We start from the raw sequence: 19,374 nt of genomic DNA, 5'->3' as shown, positions 1-19,374 counted from the left end.
TCCTCAGTTAGAGACCTTTATCTTAGCGTTGGATGGAGCCCAGGTGAGCAGAGGGGAGTAGGCAGGGCCTCCTGGAGAAGGGGCCACCTGGGCAGGGGTGTGGCTGCGTGAATCTGCAGGAGGGGTTGCAGGACAGTCTGGGACCGGAGTGGAAGGGACCAGGGTGGCAGGAAGGGTGGTGTCACGTCCGACGGTGGAAGCCACGCACGCCTTGGGAGGGACTAAGCCTGGTCAGTGTGACACGCTGCCCTGGAGGAGCAGACAAGAGGCAGGCCAGGCCCAGGCCACCCCGAGCTGCCGCAACTGTGTCTCCTGTCCCCAGCCAGGTGTTTCCGCCCGGCACTGTCGCTGTGAACGAGAGCCTTGGGTCGGGGAAGAGCATGGGAAAAAAAGGGCATAGGTATTTAAGAGAAAGCCCTGAACATAATGGTTTGCAGAAAGGTATAACTCCACAGCTCTGGGTGGGCAGTCCGTCTGTCTGTGTGTCCGTGTGTGCATATGACCTACCCTTGCCCTTTGCATTTGCTCTCCTGCTGGCTGTGTAGCTCCTTCAGGCACAGGAAGTTCTAAGCCCTCAGAAGGGGGCTCACTCTTCCCCCCACCCCTGCAGGGGTCCTGCATTCTTCAAAGGGTTTGAACTGCTCTGGCCAAAGCCTGTCTGGGTGTCTTCCTGTCCAGGCGGCAGGCGTAACTTTTGTTTCTCGGCCCTGTCTGCCACTCCCTCCATAATCCGTATTTTAATTTCTCTCTGAACGATCACCTGCAGAGGGTCCTGGCAATTTGTCTAGCAAACTTGCATTGAGGCCTGCTGTGTGCAGGGCCTCGGGCCGGAGACACATAGGTGATTGAAGGCGGGGGGCTTGATGTGGCCGGGAACTGATGGGATGGACGGGCGACCCATGGACAGTGGCAGGGCCCGGCCCCAGCGTCTGTGTGAAGCAGAGAGGGGCAGGGCCACCAGGGAGGAGGCGAGGTGACTCTGTGATCCCTAAGTGCCTGTGTCCGAGGCCAGGGGCTCCTGGCCGCCTTCCCTGCCCTCCTCCTCCTCCTCCTCCTGTTCTCGCTCTTTCCTCAGTGCGCAGGGGGCGCTGGTTGCAGCTGGCCTGGGGGGGCCGGGGCGGCCCAGGCAGAAGAACAAAACGCAGAGAGGCACCTTCTGGAAGGAACAGGTGTCAGTGCTTGCCAGATTCCTCACCAGATGCCCTCCCATTCACTTAATGTTACTTTACTTTTCAGTCTTTTTTTCAGCGTAAAGGTAATTCAGAAGATAAGCCAGAGTACCAATTTCCAGCCATATGGGGGATGTAGAGCACAAAGTGACCTCTCTCCCTCTACGCCGCTGTTCCCACAGAACCTCCCCACCCCACGAAAGCCACTGAGTTTTTGGGGCAAATAAACACTTGTCTGCGTCTAGGTGCTTGAGAACATGTTGTCTAGCATAAGCCTTCTTCCCTGGCCTGTAGAGAGGGGAGGAGGGGAAAGCTGGCTGTTCTGGCCCAGAGCCCCTGGTTGGAGGGGGCGTGTCACCACAAACCCCCCTCTGTCCCCACGTTCACATCATCCAGCCCCACAGCTCTGGGGGCGGGGTGGCTCTTCAGGTGGCACCATGGTGGGGTCCCCAGACTCTGGCTGTGAGAGAGGGAATGAGACAGGGCTTTCACGCAGACAGGACTCCCCGGGGGACGCTCAGGATCAAGTCATTCCTGTTTTCACTCACCTGTGCCCAGCCCTGGGGACAGGGACAGGACTCAGCTGCGCTCCCCACGAGCCCTGGAGAAGCTCCCAGCCTGGGGTCGGGGAGGTGTACGCAGCCTTCCTGAGACCGTCTCTAGCTGGGTCTGTCGCTTGGCTCCTTCCTCTGGGCCCAGGTAGGCCACCAGGTAGAGGCTCTGAGCCTGGCCCTAAGGGACTTTTGGGGGCTGGGGGCTGGCCAGGCCCAGGGAGGAATACTTGCCTGGGCTCAGGGAAGCTTCTGGAGGAGGTGGAATAACCTAAGATTTGAAAGAGCTTTCCTCAGTCCTGGTCCATCATTTGACAGGGCTCTAAGCACCTCCCTTGCAACAAGTGAGAGACGGGGCGGGGGCGGGGAGGGTATCTGTGCGGTGCTGTTTCGTGTGGAGTCTCCTGTTTTCCCCAGTGAGGCTCTGGGTGGGGGAAAGGCAGGTCGCACAGAGGAGACCCGTCTGCTTGGGCCGGAGGGTCCTGTCGCTGTTCCAGGATGTGGAGCGGGGCACTGGGCACTGGGTCGTCTGTGAGACGGGTGTGGAGGCCTGCCTGGCAGTGTCGGGGTGGTGGGGGTGCTGCTGGTGAGGAGGACAGGGACAAGAAGCGTGAAGCGAGGACTCACTTTGTGCCGGGGTCCTGCATCCACCCCTAGGTCTCCACTGCAGGCTTTGTCCCCTTCGGTGCCGTCCCCCCCGTACGGCCCGCCCCTCCGACTGGATGCCAGGCTCCTTCCTGTTGTCCCTGCGTACCTCCTGCCTGCCTCGCCGATTTTACCTCCTCGCCCCATCTCTGTCCCCTGAGCCTCCAGTCCCCCAGCCCGGGAGCTCTGCATCTTCAGTCACTGCCCAGATGGCTGTGACCTGCTCCCTCACTTCACCCAGCCGTGGGGTCAGGCAGCCGCCGGCTCCCCCTGTAGCCTGGACCCCACCCTGTGTTATTTCCTCGCACCTGGATTCGCCTGATACTATCATGCAGGTGTTTGTGTACTTGTCCCACACTAGACTGGAAGCCGGTGAGGGGGGGGGGGAGACAGGAAGTTGATGTCTTATTCCTGGCGTGTCTGCAGCCCCTAGAACAGGGGCTGCCACAAGGTTGGGCGATAAACAAATCAACGTATTTCATTTACTCTTACCCCATGAGGTGGGCTCGTTGCTGTGCTTTTACAGGCAAGGAAGGTGAAGCTCACGGTCACACGGCTGCCACATGACAAAGCCAGGAATCGAGCCAGGTGTCCTGGAGCCCAGTGTCATGTCTTAGGCAGCGGGAGCTCCCGCGTCCCCAGCATCCATGCAGGCCTGCCCCCCGGGAGAGGACAGGAGTGTGAGGGACCAAGAGCTGCGGGAGGGACTGCGCCCCAAGAAGAGACGAGGGTGGGATGCAAGAGGGAGCGAGAAAAACCGGTGCGAGGGGGCCTGAAAGGGCCAGAGGACCGGCCAGGAAGCCTCTGCAGGGCCATCCCTGAAGGGAGTGGCCCCGGGCTCCCAGAGGCGCCCGGCCCTGGCTCTGCTTCCTGGCACGAGCCGTCCCCCAGAGGAGGAGCTCAGGCCTGGCCCGCCTTCCCAGGGCAGAGAAACACATGGTGAGAGAGACTCCAGCCTTGCTGTTTGCGTTGTTGTCACGTCTTCTCAATCAGCCTATTTCTGGGAGCAATGACTTCATCTCCTGTGATTCTCGACACAACCATTGTCAGGCATCCGTGGAAAGACTGGGCCTGGCACCGTCGTGCTCCCCTGATGAGCCAGGTTAGGAGAGCCGGTCGGTCGGCAGGCCCTAACCTGACCTGGGTGGGGGTTTGCGGTCAGGTCAGCCTCCGAGGGACCCTCCTGCCACTGGTCACCCTCACTGACCCTCACTGGGGAGCCCAGTGCAGTAAATTCCAGCTGGTCAGCACCCACACTGTGTTGTGGGCGGGCACACCCAGGCTCTGCCCTCTAGGGTTCCTGCTGGTTGGTGGAGGCAGACCCTGCAGTAGAAAGGCTGCATGGGACAGAGAAGGTCGTGGGGACCCCACCAGGGCTCAAGGAAGGCTCCACGGAGATGTTTGGGCCGCAGGGGGAAGGTGAAGGCTGGTGGAAGATCTTCCTGCAGAGAGTGGGAGAAGGGCTTGCTGGTGGGCCTGGTGTCCAGGTGTCGTGGGCCACCGTAGCTGTATGTTGGGCTGGGCAGTGGCAGGGGTCTGAGTGGAAGATGGTGGGAAGGAGGCAGGGTTTAGACTTGATCCTGTAGCTGGAAAGATTTTCTGAGGGGCTGGGGCCTGGTCAGATTCACAGCTCCGTGGTTGTGTGTGAGGGTGGGTGTGAGAGGGAGGAGGGGGAGGAAGCTGGCGGCTGTTTCCCCTGTACCCTCCCTTCCCCCACACTGCCTAGAACTCCAGTCCCCACCCCTGGAATACTGATGGACTAGGAACTGGAAATGGTGGGAAGTCAGAATTTAGGGTGGTCCCCGAAAAATCTTTTGGCTGGCCCTGAGCAGTTCTGGAAGCCCCCAGAGCTTCAGTCGCAGAAAGCACATCCTTACCCTGCGTTTATGCCTGGAGGTAGGGGAACGACCCCTGGCAGGCTGTGGTGCCAGAACACTCCTGCCCACCCCCAACTCCCTACCTGGGGGTTCCCTGGGCCATTAATAGCTCGGGCCTCTGCTGTAGGTCAGACTGCCTGGCATCAAGTCTCATCTGCCCTACTTCACTGCTGTGTGGCCTTGAGCAGGTTGCTTGCCCTGTCTGAGCTTTAGTGTTCCGTGTCTGTTAATGCGGACAGTAATTGCACCTACTTCCCAAGATATTTGTGAGGATTATTTGTCTTTAAAGGGGGTAGCGGCCCAGTCTGCCTCAGCTGTTGGCAGAGGTGGCCATAGGGGTAGGGGCATGGGTGAGGGTCATTATCTTCACCATCCTTATCAAGGCTCCCTTAGGTTTCCCAGGGCCACGTGTGGGGTGTGGGGAGGGGGTGACAAGAGAGCCTGGTTGAAGGAGCAAAGAAGTCTGGGTGCCCGTCACCACCACTGTCAGCCTCAGGCGAGTCACTCATCTGTTCCAGACTCAATTTCCTTGGCCGAGGGAGGAGTGAGGAAAGGATTGGTGGTGGTCGGAGCCAGCAGTGGGCGGGGAAGGGCTGACATACCTGTTAGGGCTTCTCTTCGTTTCCCCAGTAGAGGCAGCTAACTGCCTGCCCCTGGAGCAGGCCGAGGGGGGCCGAGTTCTCCTGCCTTTGGTGTTATTCTTCCCCAGACAATGGATGCGATGGCCCTCGTCCCTGGGCCATCGCTCTTCTTCCTTTGTCTGCCCTCTCTGTTCCAGCTGTTAAGTATTTTCCTTTTGGTAAGGAAACTGTGTAGCAAACACGTCCTGAGCATCTTTCGTCTGCTTGGGTCTTATTGGGCCCGGGGGATACCGGGGTGGTTACTGACCCAGCTGTTAATGGGGAGGAAGACTGATGAATTGTCTTGTGTTTAAAGATCTGAATGTAGAAGCAGTAAGCCTAGGGCAAGAGGCCCTGGGTCCCCGGCTCCTCTGCTGTCTGCCGTAGGACAGGTAAGACCTTTCTGAGCCTCAGTATCTTCAGCTCCAAACCCAGGTCCGTCTCTGAAGATCCCTCCCCATTTAAAGGCTCTGGGATCAGTTTTGGATTATTAACTTCGCGTGTCCTCTCCAGGTAGCGGCCTGTACTAGGGGCACTGTGAGCGCAAACTCTCCAGGTAGCGGCCTGTGCTAGAGGCACTGTGAGCGCAGACTCTCCAGGTAGCGGCCTGTGCTGGGGACACTGTGAACGCAGACTCTCCAGGTAGCGGCCCGTGCTGGGGGAGAGGGGGGGCACTGTGAGCACAGACTCCCTAGGTAGCGGCCTGTGCTCGGGGCACTGTGAGCGCAAAGCCAGCAGAGCAGACTCCGGAGCTAGTAGGCCAAACCAAGCTGAATCGAGTTCTGCAACCTGCTACTTACGTGTCTTTGGACAAAATCCTTCCCCAAATTTCTTTGAGACTTGGTTTTTTTTGTTGTTGTCAATGGGCATTATGGCATGCCTGATACCATAGGCCCCAGTTCATAAGGAACTCACCAGAAATATTAAAGCTGCTAAATACCTCTCCTCACCAGGAACACCCTTTCAACACCCCTCTCCTCTTCCAAGCTCTGCGTGCTCATTGGCAAAGCTCTCTGGCCTGACTTGCTGGGGGCCTGGGGAGGGGGATGGGGGGGCCAGGGAAGAGGCTGCGGAGGCAGTAACTGGCAGCCCCCCTGGCCTGCATCTGACTGAGGAGCTCCCCCCACCCACTGCAAACAATTCTCCCTCCAGGCAGAGCCCCTGGGGTCAGATGGGCAGGGGTTCAAATGGTTTAAAACCTCCTCAATTTGAATACATACTAGTTTGGAGTTCTGTCTTGCTTTATGAAGAAAATGTTTGCTAATGAAATTAATAGTGTAAACAAGATTGGGGGAGGGCGGGCAGCCAGAGGAGAGGGGTTGTTTAAACACACTTCAAAGAACACCCTTTTCCGGCATCTAAGCTGCTCCATTTGCATACGTAATGATCGTGCTAATTATAGGTGGCCTCCTCTGTTAACAACAAGTTTGCCTGGTTGTGCTACATTATTGTAATCACTCAGTCAGAATTCTCTGGCATGCTCTTCACTGACGATAACAATAACAATAATAATAATGCCTGTCATTTTTTTGTCCCTTGCTGGGTGCCAGGCATCTTCCCAGTCATTTGATAGTGATCACGGCCTCTCACCTTCACAACAGCTTTTTGTGCCAAAGCGTCTTACTTTCTGTGTGTACTTTCCGAAGGGACTGAGGTACAGAGAGGGTAGGTAACTTCCCTGGGCCCACACAGCCAAGAGCTGGCAGTTGGCGAAATGACCCGAGGTCTCACTGACTCACCCTCTTTCCACTGCGTGCGGCACTGCTTCTCTGCGGAGACTGGACACACGTGCTCACTTTTTCTCTCGAAGCTTTCCCTTATGTGGTCCGCTCAGAAACTCTCTTTTGGGGCTCCTGGGTGGCTCAGTCAGTTAAGTGTCTTGACTTCAGCTCAGGTCATGATCTTGGAGTTTGTGGGTTTGAGCCCTGCGTCGGGGTCTGTGCTGACAGCTCAGAGCTTGGAGCCTGCGTCGGATTCTGTCTCGCTGGCTCTCTGCCCCTCCCCCAGTCACGCTCTGTCTCTCTGTCTCTCTCAAAAGTAAGCATAAAAAAAAGAAAGAAGGAAACTCCCTTTTGGCTGAAGAGGAAGCTGAGACCCTAACAGGGAATCGAGGGCAGCACAGGTGAGAGCAGGGCCCTTCATGTCTCGGGATGAAACCAGTCCTGGCTCATCCACCGTCTTTCCCATCGCAGAGGGGAGCAGCCCCTCCCGTCCTTCCCTGAGAGAGTCCCGCCTCCAGGGGAGGGTGTCTCTTGTCTCTCCCGCTCCAGCAGTGCTGGGCTTGGCCTCACAGCCAAAGAAAATTATAAGGCATCAAACAGGTAGGAGGGCACCAAGCACATCATAAATCGCTGTACACTTGTCATCATATAATCAGAGGTGGCACACAGGTGGCTCGTGGCCACACGTAGCCTGCGGGCAGGTTTCATTGGGTCTGAGAGGGCGCAAAGGTGTTTTGGTGTCTTTTTAAAAAATTGGTTACCAGTACGTGATTCAACACCCATAAAACATTCTCCTGAAAAATCTGGATTTCTGGCTTTCCCTGAATGAACAGATGTGGTGGCCTTGGGCTTATGAGACGGGCCACTGCAGGTCCCCCGGAAGGCCTTCGAGTTGGCTTAGCCTGCCTGAGCTCTTCCCGCGACCCTGGGAAGTGTGTGTCTTGGGGCGGGGGCGGGAGGGCACGGTAATGTTCCCTTTCTGCAGACTGAGCCTGGGGACCAAGGGGACCCCTGGGCCCCTCCACAAGCCTGGTGTTGGTGAGGCCAAGACTTAAACTTCGTCCTCACTGCCCACCTGGTGTCGTTTTCTCTCTACCTCACTGCCCACCAGACATGTCTGAGCCCCGCTGGCCACCATGGAAGGAATGGAACCTTTCACAGGCCTAATGACTCAAAAATAACCGACAGTGAGCCTGGGGAGCTGTTCCTGTCTCCCCTTCTCCCTTTCCAGCCTCCCTGAGGCCGGAGGGGACACGGGAAACCTATTCATTTAAACTCAATTATTTTCTCGAAGACAGAACGGAACTGAATTGGGTCAACGGCTGTATTTGCTGTGCTCAGCTATTTCCCCTGCAACACCATCACCCACCGGGCGTGTTGCTGGGCTCTGTGCCGCCAGGCTCACCAATTATAACTCCATATCGATGGCCGTTCCCCAGCATGCCTGGCTCTGGAGGAGAGGAACACCCTGTACGCATTCACCCCCGACAGGCGACCGGAGCAGGGGCTGGAGTATGCGGTCACCACCGCCAGGGTCCTCCAGGGCCCAGGCTGCAGGCATGGGGCAGTTAATGTCCAGCACCCACCCGCAGCAGAGGTGCTTCTGACAGTGGGGTTTCTACAGACACGGAAACTAAGCCCCACGGAAGTTAGGTGCTTGTTGGAGAGGCAGGCCTTGGAGGCGGGTGTGCCGGGACCTGACTACGCAGGGTTTGGAGTAGAGAGCTCACTGCTGTGTGCGTCCCCCTCATCTGTAAACGGGGCATGAGTACCTGACACGCCTCCCGGGGCCAGGCTGTGGCACTGGGGACGTGACCTGGTATGTGGACCGTTAACCTACCCGTCCACACTCATTCCCTCGTGCCGTGCGCCGGGTACAGGGCTTGGTAGTGGACCCAGATCGCAGGAAGTAGATGGGCTGCGACCCCCTCTCCCTGAAACCTTTCCCGGTTCCCTGCACCTGAGCCGCAGGTGCTGTTCCTCCAGTCATTACAGACAGGTGCCCTGTTGGGCCAGGCCCGCGTCGGAGTCTCTCGCAGCTGCCTCTCTGGGCCTGCAGGCCGAGTGTGCCTTCGTTTGGCACTGGAGTCTGTCTGTGTCCCTCCTGCGCTGGACTGCCAGCTTCCTGGGGGGAGAGATGGCATGTCTTGTTCCTTTGCTTGTATACTGACGTCACACGCTTTCTAGCTGTGTGACCTTGGGCTGGCGGGCCTGTCTTCTCATCTGTAAAATGGGACAGGGATGCCTCCCTTTGACACATGTCCTGGGAGAGAGGCTTGTAGTGTCAGCCCCTGGCAGCTCTGTACTAAGGTACCCGTAACAGACTCTCGGAAAACACTGGGAGGAAATCAGATCAGATGCTTCCGTCCACCCTCTTGGAGCCGGGGATCCTGGCATGGGCTGTGAGTGCGGTCTTGTTGCAGAGTTGCTGTCTCCTTACGTGGAGAATTGTGGGCAGGGCGGGGTCCACAGGCCTCCCCTGGCCTCCATCTGCTCTGCGGCCGAGCGCTGGGTCTTTCCCAGGCTCAGGCTGCTCTGGCCTCACAGGGCAGTACCTCCAGTTGCCCAGTGGCCAGGCTGGCATGAATTAGTACTAGCCAGCCGCCGCTGGCCTCCAGGAAGGCAACCAGGTCGCTGTGCCTGGTGTTGGACTCTGTGGGTGGAGCAGGACCCCTCTTCCCCACCCCCACGATACTGTTGCCGGTGGTAGGGGTGTGCCGGGGCGTAAGGGCACCGTTCTGGGAGGTTTGAATTCCTTGACCTTTTAGGGAATTGGTGAAATTAGAAGGCCCGTCTGTGAACTCGGGGATTGGGGCTGGTGTAGACATGGTGTGGTCATGGCCCTGAGGGCACAGCCCTGTTGTCGTGAGGGTGGGGACAGGACTTGGGGACTGGGCAGTGAGTGACCTAGTCAGAGAAGCGAGGCTCTGGTGGGAGCACAGTGAATGGGATGTGGGCCTTTGGGGGCCGGGCTTAGGGGTGCCCACTGGCCGACCCCAGCCTACTGCATGATAGGGTCTAGCAGCCAGTCTTATAACTGTAGCCATCCCTCCCCCTTGCCCCTTGGTAGCGTTCAGTCCCCGGAACACCATGCTGAGTGTTGCCCAGCACTTCGCACGGTGACAGCCAAGGAAGAAATGCTGACTGTCTTATTGCAAGTTCGAGTAAATTTACTTTCTGTTTTCCCAAGGGGGCTCCACCCAGGTGGGAATTAACACCCCCACCCCAAATACTTTGATGGGAGCATTGCATTTTCTGAGTGAACATGTGTCACCATCACTGGGAGGGAAAGGGTCCAGGATTCTCTGCCAGCGGAAGTCGGCACCACAAGGCACACTGGTCGGGGACCTGGCGGATGGGGTCAGTGGGGGAAGGGGTGGCCAAGGTAGGGGGTCTGGCTGGCCTAATGGGAGGTGTGTGAGCAGGTGGAGAGGAGGGAGGGAGTTGGGAGGCTGTGGGCTGACACTATACGTTAACCTGCCCTCCCCACCTCCCGTGCAAAACAAGGTGAGTAGGGAGCACAGAGAGAGGGACCTCGAACGGAGGCTCTGGAATGGTGAGCACTGGCATCTTAGACCAGAGATGTCTAGAGCATCTGAGAGATCTTAGACCCCAGAGCAGTCTGGGGGCCAGACTGCTGAGCGGCCTGGAATCCCAGCTCCCACCACTAACGAGCTGTGTGATCTTGGGGAGCTTTTCCAACCTCTCTGTGTTTTGGCTTCATTTTCATAAAACGAAGCTGTGGCTACCCACGGCTTATGGCTCTCTGGAAGATTAATCCAGATACTGTGTGTGAAACGTCTAGCACTGGGCCTGGCACACAGAGCAGGTGCCAGGACGCCTTGGTTTGTTGGTGATAATAAAACCACATAAGCATAGTGCTCACATGCATTAACAGCTGTGGTGCATTGAAACTGCTGTCCAGATTGGCCCTTGGTCTAATACCAAGTTTGTTTCTCACCTTTAGCAAAATAGGGCAGCTGTCTCTTCAGCAGCCCTTGTCCATGAACAGCCAGTCCCTGGGGCTGACTCTCCTGTGCCCACCTCTGTCCCACAGACACCTCCTCGAGCAGTGAGGGACATCAGCACCCTCCTCTAGTTGAGCCAGTTCTGGACAGGTCACAAAGGGCCTCCGTCGTCCGCACGGCCTCTGGAAAGCAGAGAGCCGTGACCACAAGAAGGGTCCTCCCTCCTGGGTTGTGAGCATTGGTGAAAGTGCTCCTTGACAGTCTTGAGGTGGCTCTTGCACACCAGGAAAGGAGAAGCTCCTTGAGGGAGGAGGGATCCGGAGTCCTCCGGCAGCCTAGCCCAGTTGGTGAGACATGTTCAGATCTAAAAGATGATGCCACATCTGGGCTCTGAGCTGGGAGGAGACGGGCCTGCAGTGTGTACGTGTCCATCACACATTTATTTGAGTCCCAGGACTTGAAAAACCAGAGCTGAATGGACCCCAAGGAGGGGGCCCGACAGGGCGGACTGCGGGATCTGGGGCAGGTCAGGAATTCAGGAAGAGGGAGGGGGAGATTTTGAACTTCCTGTGCCTGGGGACCCTGGGAAAGGCTTCCCAGAGGCGGGGGCAATTAAGATAGGTCTGGAAAGTTGAATGAAAATGGGAAATAGGGGCTGGATAGGAGCCGTGGGAGCCTAGGTGTGCCTGGAGGAAGGGTAGGGCATGCCTGGGGCAGAGTGGAAAAGGCCAGCCCCAGGACTGGTTGCTGGCAGGGAGGGAGGAGTGGTGCGGCGGGCAGGGAGGACCTGATGATTAGGAAGGCCGGCTCGCTGGGGGTGCTCAAACCGGGGGTGTCTGGATCCTGGCAGCCTCTGAAATCGCCCAAGTCACTGTGTGCTCTCTGCTTTTACGTATTCCAGTTGACTCTGAAAGGAGCTTACAAGAGGTTATGCAGTCCTCTGAGCTGAGGCTAGAAGGGTATGGAGGAAGCAGCTTTATCAAGGTCAAGCGGCTGGTGAGTGTGGGAGCCTGATGGGATTCTGACCCCAAATACAGGCTTATTTCTTATTTTTATTTTTTTAATTGAAGTATAGTTGGCATTCAATATCATATTGGTTTCAGGTGTAAAACATAGTGATTTGACAATGTTATGAAAAGGCTTATTTCTTTTAGCTTTTGACCCCCTTCTGTGACAGCTGTTGAAGCCGCTGTCATAGCAGCCTATTTTTTATAACAAAATATTAGAACCAGGTGGACCAAGCCCCAGGATGGCCTCTCCCGCCTGGGGGAAATCTGGGAAGGCCTCGATGAGGAAGGGCCTTTGGAACTGGAGAGGGAAGCAGAGGCCAGGATGGGGAACGGGTTGTCTGCGGTGAGGCACGTCTACTTTCCGATGAAGCTGGGCCAACTCGTGCAAGTGACCGAGTTTCTCTGGACTTGATTTCTTCATCAGTAAAGTGGTCACATCAGGGGCCTTGCCTGTGTGAGCCAGATTGGGCCCAAGCAGGAGGTCCTGTCCAGGGCCTGCACCCCAGAGAGGGAGCTTGGGAGAGGTTGTCTGTCCCTCCTTCCCGTAGCCTCAGCTGCTCTGGGAGCCAGACGAGCTGCTTCTGCCCGAATATGGCCTCTCTGTGACTACAGCCTCCCCTCTCTCCTATTTTGAAATTTTCACGAAGACTTTGGAGAGACTTAGCCGAAAGCTGTGAGCTTAAGGAAGGGGCTCACGGCCTAGGAGCCCTCTGGGCTCGGGGTGTGGGCAGACGCAGATGTGAGGCGGGGTGGGGGGACATGCCGCAGGCCTCCTTGGCCCACCGGTGACCAGAATCACCTGTGGGAGCTGAGCCCAGGTGGGGGCTTGCTGTGGCGCCACAGTCACACCTCCTCCGAAGCCTTTGGGGCTGAGCCTGGCGCCTCAGACTGTTTGCTGAGGGACTGGAGCTGCCGGAACCACCCGGGACTCCACTGGGGCTTGTGCTGCCACTGGATCTATACAGAAGCCATAGGGTGGCAGGACCCCAGGCTGGGGCTTTCTTCCCCCTCTGGTCTCTTTCCATATGTACGTGGAGGGATTGGAGCCCCCCCCCCCCCCCCGGGCCCCCAGTGGAGGCCTCTGGGTGGCTGGGAGAGGAGTTATTCCCTGGGTGTGGTATATGGCCTTTCCAAGTGGAATGGAAAAGGGGGTGACTGGGGGTGCCCTTCCCAGAGGGATTTGCGCGCTTCAGTGAGAGCCAGGTGAGGGTGGCTTGAGGATGAACGTCCAGGCCAGCGGGTGGGGTGGCGCTCGCCCCGCGGGTCTGCCCGGGCCTCGGACCTTGCTCACCTCACCGAGTGTCTCCTCCCACCAAGCAGTTAATCCTACACCTGCCCTGCCGGTGCCACTCCGGATACGGGTGCCTTCCTACGGGAGAGGAGCCGGGTGGGAGAGGGAACTTGGAACCGAGGACTGGGTTCAAGCAAGGCCAGCCTCCTCCCCGCCCTTCTGCGTGGGCGACTTGGGTAGGCAAATCCCCGGCCCTGCCTGCGCCCCCGCCTTTGTTCACACTTTAAAAATGTTTGAATGGAAGTGCGTGGTGGGAGGGGATTGGGGGGGCCGGGCTGCTGCTCGGAGCCGAGCCGGGAAGCTGGGTGTGGCCTCCGTGGTGGAGGGGGCGGCCGGAGCCTCGCGGCAGCTGGTGGCCCCGCCCGGCCCCTGCCGCTGGGGCCCGGGCGGGGCGGGGCTTGCGGCTCCCAGTGGGCGGGCCCCGGGGCCGGCTGCTTCCGGCCGGGGAGTGGGGCGTGGCGCCGCCGGTCGGAATGCGCCCGGAGCCGCTGGCGGAGAGGCGCTTGGGGGCGCCCCGCGAGTCGCCCCGCAAGTTACCCCGCAGGGCTTGCAGAGCTGTGGCTGGCCTGCTGCGGACCAGCCGGAAGGATGCTGAAAGATACGCATTCAGCACACACCCATCCGATGTGTTCCGGACTTACCGGGGTGAACAGGTCCCTGTTCTCACAGACCTGACATTTCTGACGGTGGAAGAAAGAGGGTGAAACACACTGATTTCACATCAGCGCTAAGAGGAAAAATGAAATTGGGTGATAACTTCGGGGTGGGGGTGAAGTTACTCCTTTAGCCGAGGCCTCTCCTAGGAAACGTGATAGGAGATTTGATATGAGACCGGAATGAGGCGAAACCAGCCTTGCCTAGAGCCAGAGCTGCTCAGAGGGAATAGCAGGTGCAAAGGCCCAGAGGCGGGACTGGGGCAGGATAGGGCATTGGGCGGAGTGAGCACCTTATGGGAGGAGCCTGCAAAGGATCTCTCCGGCTGAGGCTCCTCCAGCTTCCTGGACCCAGAGCTTGGTGCCAGGTCTGCACCCTGCCCAGGTGCTCAGGAAGACTTGCCTGTGGCTGGAAGCAACTGTTGGTTTTCTGGAGTCTTTCTAGATATCTTGTACCTGGAGGTTGTGCCATGTGGTTACACGTATGGAAGACTGTAATTTTCCACTTGTTCCCTGGAGAGCCCGGAAATCTCTAGATGTTGTCACCGCTGGTCTTTTTAAGTAATTTTTGAAATTTCAACTTGGAAGACAGATTCAGCATTGTGCTTTGCGGGAAGGGGAAGCACGCCTGGGCACACCTCTTAGATGCTGGCCCGAGCTGAGAGGTCGCCTGATCCGGCCGGGAGAGGCACCCACCTGCATACCATTTTCAGGAATGGGCCTCTGTGGCCTCGGACTCCTTGGTGACAACCTTGGCAGGATTCTGGGCCGGGCCAGAGCACCTGCTCTGTGGAGACCCGGCCATCCTCGAAAACCAGATCTGGCTCCCAGGCCCCTAGTGTTCAGACCGGGGGCCTCTGAGCGGCCTGCACTTCCACTGCCAAGGTCTGTGGCGGGCTCAGTGGGAGGAAGGGGGCACAGGACACTTCCTCTCGGGTGGCTGGGTGTGGATTTGGCTGGAGGGTGTGCGGCTCTTTCTCCAAAGAGGCCCAGCCCTGGGACCCCACTCGCCCTCAGGCCAGGCTCTCCTGGGTGCTCTGGGGAGGTCCGCGCTGGCCCTTGGGGACTGAATGGGAGAGCCCCTCGGGGGCTTGGGAGGAGTGAGGGTGGGGCTCGGCTTGCTAGGCTGGCTCCTCTCTCCTGGGAATCAGGCCCTCTTCTGAGGGAACTTCAAGTCTTTGCGGCAGGGTAGAGAGAGGCCCAGGAACCCAGGCCCAAGGAGGCCAAAACAGTCTAGGCTGTGGGGTGCCTGGAAGGTGATCTAGGCCTAGGGAGCTGGCAGGGTTGGTGAGGTGGGCTTGGACCCCCAGCTGCCCAGCCAGGGGCCGGTGAGGACCCTCGGGCTGCTGTTGGCTTAGCCTGGGGCTCCTCGCACAGGTGAGGAAAAGGGCAAAGCACTGCCTCTTAGAGACAGATTTAATAATCCCAGCCTGTCTCTCTGGCGGTTAGTATTGCAGGAGAGAAGCTTTACTCCTAAAACTTTTATTGATCCAGACACTAATAAAAAGTAAAGGGTTTTTTTGGAGCAAGGTTGTTGTTTTTTTTCCCTTCTTTTTTCCTACTAGAGCAAAGAACATCAGAGCCCTAAAACACAAATCTGTTTTCCTTCTTCTCCCTAGATTTGGAAGGGTGGGGGTTTGGCCTTGTTCAGATTTCCTCTTCAAGAAGCCTTCCCTGCTAACCCTAACTGCACAGGCCTGTAGTCATCCCTCTGTTTTCCGGCAGTTAACCAAAGCTGCCATTTGTATATCATGTTCTGTCTCCGAGAAGGGCTAGGGCGGGCGTGGGGGGGAGTTGTAGAAGCCTGAGACCCCTCGGGCAGGGAGAGGCATCCGCCCTAGGAGATGGAAAAGCCTTGATTTCTGGCCTTGGTGGGTTTGGTTCTTTTGGCGCCTTGTTCTTCATTTCACAAATGCGTACCGAGCTCTTACGCCATGCCAGAGCCTCTCAGTAGGCAGAAATATGAGACCATGGCCGTGCGGGGCTTACCTTCTGTCAGGAGGGACAGATGATCATAAATGAGTGGAGAAACAAAGTCATTCCAGCTTGGGTGAGGTTGCCCTGCTGAAACGTAAGTCAGGGATTTTTGTCGGCTTTGTTCAGCACCTGGATTCCTAGTGCCTAAAATAGTGCCTGGCACATAGTTTGCGCTAAATAAATATTTGCTGGCTGAATGAGCAGAACGCTATGAAGGAAACAAGTGTTTCAGCGGGAGCACTGGGGGCGGGGCAGGACCTGTGATAGACGGGCCCTCCGGGAATAACTGAGTTCCAGGAGCAGCCTTTCCCAGACAGGGGTGGAACAAGAACTCCCACCAAGGGAGCAGCGAGGACAAAGTCCCCAAGGCGGGAAAGCAGAGGTTGCAAGTGGGGGGTTGGGTGTGATGGGTGAGGTCAGAGGGAGGCACCTGCCTCCACCTGGGGAGGAGCGTGGGTTTATTCGGAGAGCTGAAGGGAGTACTGGGAGGGTTTCTAGCCCAGGCGTTAAATAATCCGATTTGCGATTTGCGAGATTTGCGATTTGCGTTTCTAAATCATCCCTCTGGCTCCCTGGTAGGGAGTAGGGGCCCGGGGAGGGGAGTGGAGGGGGGGGCAGTGAGGCTCCCGGCTGGGGCCAGTAAGGGAGACTTTAGACGTGGTAGCAATAGGATTTGCTGATGGATTGGATTCTGAAGGCCAGGGAAAGGGAAGGTTCCTGGCTTTTGAGGCTCTCAAGACTCCACTTTGGACATTTCCGGCTGGAGCTTCTAGAGGTGTCCAAGAGATCTCAGCCCAGCATGCAGATGTGTGAGTCTGGAGCACAGGGGAGGGAGGGGAAGGCTGGGGGTAGGAGCCTAGAGGGGCCTTGGGCACACTAGGGTGCATGAAAGCAAGGGAGCAGATGACATGGCCAAAGCAAAGCACTCTCCCAAAGAATGGGGCCCCAAGGGAGAGCCTGAGCAGTTCCAGCCCCTGGAGGAAAGGGCGTGAGGTAGCAGGAAAGGAGACAGGAACCCCTGGCGTGGCAGGGAGGCCCTGGTGACCCGGGTTTCAGGGAGGGGGTGGGCTGCCCCCCCGTCAGTAAGGAGAGGGTCCTGGGGGCAGGACAGGTGTGTTGGAGAGAACAGGAGCCAGCGGTGTCAGGGAAGGGCAGGAAGAACCGCCCTGTCCCTGGGAAGCAGGGGAGGATCAGCTGGTGACTCAGACTTTGTTGCTGGTGTTTACCAGTGGCTTGTGCTCCCATCTGAATCCTATCAGCAGAATCCTTGGAGGCTGATGCAGAGGGCTGGAGGGGCCCCCCAAAATGCTCTTTAACAGCTCTCTGGGCTCGTCCTTCTCCCTCTCTCTGCAGGGCTCCCTAACTGCCCTGTAGTGGCCTATTTTCTCTAGCTTGTGGGACCGCCAGGCCCTTTTCTTCTGCCTCTGCCTTCCCGGTCTCTTTCTGGGTACAAGGGCTCTAGAGAACATTGTGGAGCTGGGTTTACTTAGAGGGTCTTTTCACCTTTCCCAGAGCACGGCTAGAGCTATTTATACTGCTGGCTTTGCTCTGGAAGGCTTCTTTGTGGTTTGGCTTCCAGAGAAGTTCGAGATCTTTTTCAGGGCACTTTGGTGACCAAAACCTTGACCTCCCCCAAGGTTTGACTGGCTGTGTGAGGAGTTCAGAATGTGTTTGGCTTGAGAGAGGGACAGTGTAGGGTTGGGGAAAACCCAATTTCTTTTTTTTTTTTTCTTTTTTCCTTTTTTTTTTAAGACAGAGGGTGAGCCCGGGAGGGGCAGAGAGAGAGGGAGACACAGAATCCAAAGCAGACTCCAAGCTGTCAGCATAGGGCCCGACACAGGGCTCGAACTCACAAACGGTGAGATCATGACCTGAGCCGAAGTCAGCCAACTGAGCCACCCAGGCGCCCCAGGACAACCCAAGTTCTAATGGTCCTCAGGTGGGTTCTCAGTATATGTTGAATGAACCAACTACACTCAGATACTTGTGTCCTTGGGCTCCTAGATTGGTTTGTTAAATGCTTCTTCTGCATCTGGTTAATTAGTGTTTTCACATCTGTTACCTGCAGGGGATAGAGTATTTCCTGGGTTTACATCTGAAGAAACTGAGGCCCAGAAAAGTGAAAGGTCTTGCCCAGAGGTTATAGTTACTAAGTAACATCACCAGAATTGCATCCCAGGCCTGCAGCACCCCTACCTTCCCCCTGCCAAGTGAGACCACCCTTACTGACTAACCCTGTGGGTGAGGAGGTGGTGGTGGGGTGGAGGGCACCGGGTCTCTCGCTGCCCCTCACGAATGGTGGTCATCTGCTCTGCCAGGGCTGTAGGACAGTCCTCCTGACCGCCTGTTTCCTCTGGTACCCGCCCGTATCCTCCCATCCTTTAGCATAGGCGAGCCTTGAGACCAGTCAAGACTTGGGGAGCCAAGGGAGCCCCCAGCTTCTGGGAGGCTGTTTGGGTAGCAGGTGTGGGGTGGCTTGTGTGGCTGGTGCCGAACCCTCATAGGAAATCAAGCTTGGCTGCATAACACCCCATAGGAGGCACCTGAGGAGGAGCCTGCCCCTCACTGGGGCGTGTGGGGAGCCTGAGACCTAGGGAAGGCAGGGGTGGGGCCAGGCTCCCCCTGGAAGGATGATGACAAGGCCTCCTGCTCCCTCCCAACAGGCTAGGTGGCTTTGCTCTCTGGCTTCCCTCCTCCTACCCAGCAGACCCCAGCTACCCTGTGCAGCACAGAGGCCGGCTGTTTCCAGGTTTCTAAGGATTTGGGCCCCTGCCCACCCTTTCCCAGTCTCCCCCACCCTTTCCCAGTCTCCAGGGCTTCCTGGCCTGGATGCTTCTGGGGGAGGGTGGGCATCTGGGAAGCGCTACGAGGTGGGCTTGTGTGGTAGCCACTGAACATTCGAGTTGGACCGCTGCCCTACCTTTTGAACAGGAGGAAACTGAGGACCTGAGAAAGAAGTGACTTGCCCCAGGGTCACTACCCAAGAAGGCTTTTCCCACTTTGCGCCTCCCAGCATATCCTGGGCAGCTCCTTCAAACTAGCTAATCTAGCTGCTCTTTATCAAGTGCTCACTGTGAGCCGGGCCTTGTTCTGTAATCCGTCAAGTCCTCGTAGCAGCCGTGTTGCGAGGTTAAGTGCTGTTCTTGCCCATTTGACAGAGGGAGAAACAGAGAGGTGACTTGTCCACAAACAGCCAGGCTGTAAGGGACATGGCCCAGATTTGAACTGTCTGTCTTCAGAGCCCGTGTTCTCGGCCAGCAGCCTACCCAGCTTCAAAGTGATTGATTGCCAGACTTCCCAGAAACAGAAACAGAAAGGTAATCTTTGAAGGACCTGGTCCTTTCAGAGTTAATCTTGAGGATACTGCCTGGCCTTGGCCTTTCTGACTGAAAGGCTGAACAGCACCTACAGTGTGCCCAGCCCCTCCAGGTGCCGGGAAATGGCTCGCCTTTCTTAGAGGGCTTGTTAGACCAGGTACCAAGGCCCAGGCAGTGAGGTCTCTCCTTTCCTCTCCCCTGCCCACTCTTGTTCTAGCAGCTGGGCAAGCCCTGCCCACCCTTGGAGCCTAGGGGCCTTAAGAGAGCCCCCAGCCCCACAGCCCTGCCTCCATTCTCATGGCCAGTGGAAGGGCCTTAGCCTGCTTACCTGAACCCTGGGCTCGGCAGGACAGTTCTCCTCACCTGTCCCTCCCTCTTGTCCATACAGCCTTTCCGGAAAGGAACGAGGGCCTGAGTGTCAAGTGCCCCACACGTACAGGGCTACAGACCTGCCTCTTTACCCTCCTTGACCTCCCCCTCTCTCCTCTTCCTGTATCTCACCCTTAACCAGCATTTGTCTGTCTCCTGCCATGCTGTGTCCAGGCATGATTTCCAGTCTTTTCATCTGTAAGACA

The 19,374-nt window shown here is 57.4% G+C and overlaps 1 protein-coding gene across 9 annotated transcripts in view; it reads left to right on the top strand.

Moving 5' to 3' along the window:
* LOC120233414 (DAB2 interacting protein) overlaps positions 1 to 19,374 on the top strand; it is a 165,372-nt gene that overhangs the window by 106,628 nt on the left and 39,370 nt on the right. Inside the window, exon 1 of one of the 9 annotated variants that reach the window (XM_039234636.1) lies at positions 14,165 to 14,390. The exons of 7 other annotated variants lie outside the window; for them this stretch is intronic. In XM_039234636.1, coding sequence (XP_039090567.1) covers positions 14,221 to 14,390 — 170 coding nt within the window. In that variant the 5' untranslated portion in view covers positions 14,165 to 14,220. Of the gene's footprint in view, positions 1 to 14,164; positions 14,391 to 19,335; positions 19,367 to 19,374 lie in introns of those variants that run through there. One more of the 9 variants, XM_039234640.1, reaches the window with a different exon arrangement.

The sequence above is a fragment of the Hyaena hyaena genome, unplaced genomic scaffold, assembly GCF_003009895.1.
Source record: "Hyaena hyaena isolate Hyena2069 unplaced genomic scaffold, ASM300989v1 scaffold_90, whole genome shotgun sequence".
In the NCBI taxonomy this organism is placed as follows: Eukaryota; Metazoa; Chordata; class Mammalia; order Carnivora; family Hyaenidae; genus Hyaena; species Hyaena hyaena.
The sequence above is the reverse complement of the archived record's forward strand: the minus strand, read 5'-3'. Positions and strand labels throughout refer to the sequence as shown.